The sequence below is a fragment of the Petaurus breviceps genome, unplaced genomic scaffold, assembly GCF_028583685.1.
Source record: "Petaurus breviceps papuanus isolate PSGF00001 unplaced genomic scaffold, PetGlider_PUasm1.0 306, whole genome shotgun sequence".
Classification (NCBI taxonomy): domain Eukaryota; kingdom Metazoa; phylum Chordata; class Mammalia; order Diprotodontia; family Petauridae; genus Petaurus; species Petaurus breviceps.
In genome coordinates, this window is record NW_027186063.1 from 11,936 (window position 1) to 17,789 (window position 5,854).

At 38.6% G+C, this 5,854-nt stretch overlaps 1 protein-coding gene across 1 annotated transcript; it reads right to left on the minus strand.

Moving 5' to 3' along the window:
* Nucleotides 1-2,382: 2,382 nt before the first annotated feature.
* Nucleotides 2,383-3,327, minus strand: LOC138167794 (olfactory receptor 52I1-like). The gene has a single exon (XM_069096754.1). It carries the CDS (start codon nt 3,325-3,327, stop codon nt 2,383-2,385), a length of 945 nt encoding a protein of 314 aa, XP_068952855.1.
* Between the last annotated feature and the right edge of the window lie 2,527 nt (nt 3,328-5,854).

Genomic DNA, 5,854 nt, shown 5'->3' on the forward strand with positions numbered 1-5,854 from the left:
GTAAAAGGAAATCACCAAAATAAATATTGAGAGATTCCTGGGAGGAGTCATCAGAACTTCCAAAGATCCAGTCAGTGTACATAGAGGGATGATTGTGTCAGGGAATGATGGAAACGTTCTGAGCACGAACTATGGGCTAAACTGAATCAGTCAATCAAAGCTAATCCTAAAAGCAAGGACCAATGACTTTTTCCTCTTCCTTTCTCCTTGTTCAGGGAGAAGTTAAAAGTTCATGTGTACTATTCATGCTCTCTTACTACTTATTTTGACTCTTCTAGACTAATATGGAAGCTTTTTTCTTTTCCCAAATGTGTAATTTCTGTTATGGTTTTTAAAGTATGATAAAGTTACTGTTCACCAAATGACTCAGACTGTTTCATACAGTATACACAAACAGTGATCAGGAAAATAGGAGGAATTTCTTCTTTTAGAGACAAGTGACATATCAGACCAGTAGGACATTCCCAAAGGGAAATGGAAGGAGGGAATGTTATTGATTATAAGCAAAACAAAAGTACACAAACCCCTCAACATAATTTTATTTCCATATCCCCCCCAAAAAATATAGAACCAGACGCATCATAATATAGAGAAAAATCACTTCAGACTTAACTTGAGAGATCAGAATCAATATGTATTCATGATCTTTCTCTTTATTCTTCAATTCTGAACTTAACCAACATGAAAAAAGATGAATATTTCCATATGCAAAGAACAGGAAAAGAGGATTTTACATGAAGCTGTGAATCTTCAGTATAAATAATTTGTTTTATAAGAAACATGTTTTAAAAGCTGTTCATGTGTCCATTTCTTGCTTTCATTCTCTTCTATGTAATTTTAAATGTTCCATTGACTCTCTTTTCTTACTTAAAAAAATCATTTTGATAGAACAATAGTCACTTAACTTCTTTACCTCTCCTCCCCCTCAAAAAAAAATTAAAGGAAAGAAAAATAAAATGCTTATATCAGGTGTGTATATTCAAAATTGTAATCCCTACATTGGCCCTTCCAAAAATGTATATCTCATTATTTAAATGAAGGTCATAAATTTTTTGCCTGCTTGAATTTTTGAAAAGCACAGATGGGAGGCTGAAATGAAGATATCATGCAAGCACAGCAGCCTAGTTGGAGGACATGAAGCACACACTTTATCCTAATAATGATACCATAGCAAACTAGCAGTTCTCCTAGTTCTGAACTCACTGGCTCTGAACTCAATCCTAGTAGTTAGAGTAGTATATTCAACTGTGAATCAAAATTCAAATAGTATAGAGTGGGCAGTTCTTGGATTAATTGCACCACAGTGGGGATGGGACACAATAAACCATCCACACTGTCATATGTAACACTAAGTAAGAGATTTTTACAATCCTAGAGAGGTAAAAATTGAATCCTGTAACCTCATTTTCATTAGGAGTAGTAAATACTGATTTGTTCTAGCTGAAGTTCAAATTTATATATCAGTAAGCTTAATATACCTTCAAAGTCTTCAATTCTCTAATTCCTTGATGGTCCCAAAGGGCAGAATTAGGAGAATGGGGGAAAATTTCAGAGAGTGAGATTAAAGTCTGGCATATGTGAAGACTTCCTAGAAATAGTACTGTCTCAAACCAAAGTAGTGAGAGTTCCTAGAAATTAAGGTCTTCAAACATAGGGTGATTGAAGATTTGTCAGGATTGTGGTAGAGGGAATTATTTTTGTAGTTGCAATTTGGACTGGATAACCACTGAAGTTCCTTCCAACTCTTATAATCAAAACTCCAGTTTCAATTCAAAGATGCTGGAAGTGGCCTTATTCATCCTCCCACCCACAGCAGAAAACTCCTCCACAATGCCATAAAAAGTCTCTTTGCTTGACTGTCTCCCAGGAGAGGGCTCAAAGTTAGCCAGCTAAATTTACCCCTAAACAACAATTTGATTATCTATAATTAACACCATTGGCCAGTGTAAAATAGTTTCCATGGTGTGGTTAAGTGATATTTTCTAAAATGGATAGCCCTAGACATTGAAGGATCATAGTTTGTTTCAAGTATAGGAGGTTTTCCCCTTCATCTAGTCCAAATTCTAGTACCAGAGAAGCAGTGTTGTATAGTGTATAGTTAGCTGACCTTGAAGCCAGGAAAAGCTGGGTTTAAAATCTGCCTCAGACACATACCAGCTGTGTAACCCTAAGGCAAGTCACCGAACCTCTAAACACTTTGAGAAATCCTATAAGACCAAGTTTCAGAAATTATACCAATCTGTGTTAGTAAATGAAGTTTCCTTCTCTCAGAGTTCCTTATACAAACTCTCATGAGTCTGGTTCTAATCCCCATCCTGGTCTTAAAACCTCTAGTAATTAGGCCCTCATACATGATTTCTCCAATTTGAGCCTTGACAAGTTTCACCAACAGATCCCTAGGACACCTAACACTCGCTCTAGGATCTGCTTGGTCCTCAGACCATAGATGATAGGGTTCAAGGTGGGTGGAATGACCAAATAAAAATCAGCAAGTAGCACCTGGGTGTGCAGAGGCACTACATCCTGCCCAAACCACTCCACATAGTGGGATATTAACCCAGGAAGATAGTAGAGCACCATGACTCCTACATGGGAGCCACAGGTGCTGAGAGCCTTGAGACGGGCATCCCTGGAAGAAAGTCTAAACACTGCCTGCAGAATCAGGCTGTAGGAGGTGGCAATAAAGGACACATCAGAACCCACAATGATAGAGGAACCAATCAGACTATAAAGGCTGCTGGGCATATAATCAGCACATGCCAACTTGGCCACAGCCATGTGCTCACAGTAGGAATGGGGGACCATGTGGGAGTCACAGAATGGAAGTTGAATCACCATGCAGCTCAGTGGAGTCATGAACAGAATAGCTCTCACTATGATAGCCAGGCCAATCCCCAACATCATCTTGGGTGTGAGAATGGTTTGGTAGTGGAGGGGTTTGCAGATGGCCACATAGCGATCAAAAGCCATGCCTAGCAACAGACCTGTCTCAACAGCAGTGGCTGCATGGACCACGTACATCTGAGCAAAGCAGGCAGTGAATGTGATGGCACTATCACCTGACCAAAAGATGCTCAACATCTTGGGAGCTACAGAGGTCGCCATGATGATGTCGACAGCTGCCAGAATGCCTAGGAAGTAGTACATGGGCTCATGCAGAGCAGGGTCTATGCAGATCACGGTCAGAATCAGAGTGTTCCCTACAAGGGCCACAGCATACATAAAGCTCAATGGAGCTGCCAGCCAGAGGTGTACCCCCTCCAGTCCTGGGATGCCCAGAAGGATGAAAGAATTATCTGATGTCTGGTTGTAAGGTGATGCCAACATGACAAGGGAGATTTCTTTCCTGTGAATAAAAGCAGAAAGTTCTTAAAAAGACAAAGAGCCCATCTTAGGCTCCTATCTCTCCCCAATGTCATCTCCAACTTGATGATTTAATTATTGTTTGGCTTCTAGTTTCTCTGTCAACTAGAATATTTTTGGTAAGGAAAGAGCAAAAATGACTAATTTGCAGCAGATGTCCATGAAAAGTAAAGAGAACAAAGGCAGTGGGGGTGCTATTTTGCTGATTTCAGTTCATATAAATGATCTGTATACTATCCTCAGGGACTGAAAGCAATAGTGGATGTGACCTCCGGGCCACTGTTGGCAATTTGGAAGACTGGAAAGCACAGGAGATCTACTGCATAAGTGAAGAAGAACCAATGTTGTTACAAGTTTCAAGAAAGGAATGAAGGGCGGCTAGGTGATGCAGTGAGTAAAGTGCCGGCCCTGGAGTCAGGAGGACCTTGTGGTTCCGGCCTCAGACACTTAACACCTACACAAAAAAAAACTAGCCTTGTAACCTTGGGCAAGTTACTTAACCGGAATTGCCCTCCAAAAAAAGCAAAAAAAAAAAAAAAGAATGAGAATGAAATCTGAAAACAACCTGTAAGCTTGACTTCAATTCCTCAATAAATTCTACTTTCTATTGTGTGAAAAGTTGGCCATTGAATGACTAAAAAATAGCAGTTCTCAAACTGTGGTCCATGGACCTCTGGGGGTCTCTGAGATCCCCTGAGTGGGTGTGCAAGGTCAAAATTATTTTCATAACAATACTAAGATGTTATTCATGTTTTAAAACATACTTTTTTTTTCACCAACACATGTGTATAGTAAGACATTTTCTTTAAATACTTCAACAGCTTATCACTGGAGTTTGAATTTTAGAATGAGGCAAGAGAATCTACATAACTTCTACTAAGTCAAACACTAGAGATTTGCCAAAATATGTAAAACAATGCTACTCATCTTATTTTTTTTTGCTTTGGAAAATATAGTTATTCATATAATGATAAAATTCAATGAGTTCATTAATGTTTTTAGTTAATTGATATATTAAACTTAATCAGCTTAATTTCTAATGAGCTAAATATGATTCTCATAAACATAGGTTCTTTGGGATCCTCAATAAACTTTAAGAATGTAACAGGTCCTAAGAGAAAAAAACTTGAGAACCATAGATCTAGAAAATAAAGTTACAATCATAAAATGTCTTCAGCAAAAGTAACTACACTAACTTTATTTCCATTTTTGATAGGTCCTAAAATGAAAGCTCAGGAGAATGTTACACATATAGGTTACTAGATTTTGGAAAAGCATTTGATAAAGTCCCATGTGGTATTCTTGTAAAAAAAGATGGAGAGATGTATATAACTAGATGAATTCAGATACGCTATTTCAAAAATGGTAAGAAGTAGTCATGAATGCTTCAATGTCATGTTTGAAGGAGGTCTCTTCTTTCTCCCTTGCTGAGGAACATTTTTATCACTCCCTTAGGTAAAATCATGGATGACATCCCTAACACATTTGTCATAATGTTGTTTTTTATATTTCCCAGATTTTTTTTTTTCATTTGTAGTGTCAGTATCCAAATTGTCTTGACAGGCAAGAACATTGATGATACTATAATTATGTGGAATGTAATAGGATTAAATTTCAAGTTTTACATTTAGATTTAAAAAATAAACAAATGGGGCTTCACAAATAATGAGTGTTCCAAAGTCTTAGTGCAGTCATAAGCTTAAAAATGCAGTAAGACTTTTAAATACCCTGTATAATATGAGAGAAAGAGGCATGGTCAGGTAATAATTTCTCTGAAAAAGGATCTGGGCACATTAATGAACTTCAGACTAATGTAAGTCAAAAACATGAAGACGTCTGAAAAAGTTAATGTGCCCTTGGACTACATTACAAAAGATGAGAATTCTGAGAATTAGGTGGTTGATAATCCTGTTGTTAATCTTCACTGATCTTAGTTTATAGGCATTATGCTACAAGAAAAGACCCTAGAGACAAGGCTAGAGGAAAGGACAGGCATAGTCTTTGATCAAAATCACCTTCCTTTTTAAACTTCAGGGTGTGGGTGAAAATGGAAACCTGCAAAGAGGTTAGCTTCATTTGAAAACCTGCCTGAAAGCGTCCCTCATGAACCTGTCCAGGGGTCAGAGACTCTGAGTGGGCAAGAAGGAGCACTCCAGGCAATTGAGGACAGGCTGAGTTCCAAGAGTAGGAACAATTCCTAAATCAGTGTGTTGGGGAGGATAAATGCTGGCAGTGAGGGTGAGTACCCTGTCATTCTGTCTGAGGAGCAGAGTACTTGGGCTGGAGTGGGGAGATATTCTCGATCAGACTCATTGAAACCTTTAGAATTTGGGTCAGATCCTCAGTCATCCTGCCTGAGAGCCTGAGCTTCTGAACTCCAAAGCAGAGAAAACTGATTTTGTCCCTTACCTTCAAAGAGACACCTACCTGAAATTCCATCCTCCCCACACCAGGCCCTACCTGCCCTGAGGAAGCTTCCAGGTCCTTTTTC

Excerpts from the sequence above, each read along its gene's own strand:
- LOC138167794 (XM_069096754.1), bottom strand. The coding sequence starts at position 3,327 with ATGTTGGCATCACCTTACAACCAGACATCAGATAATTCTTTCATCCTT.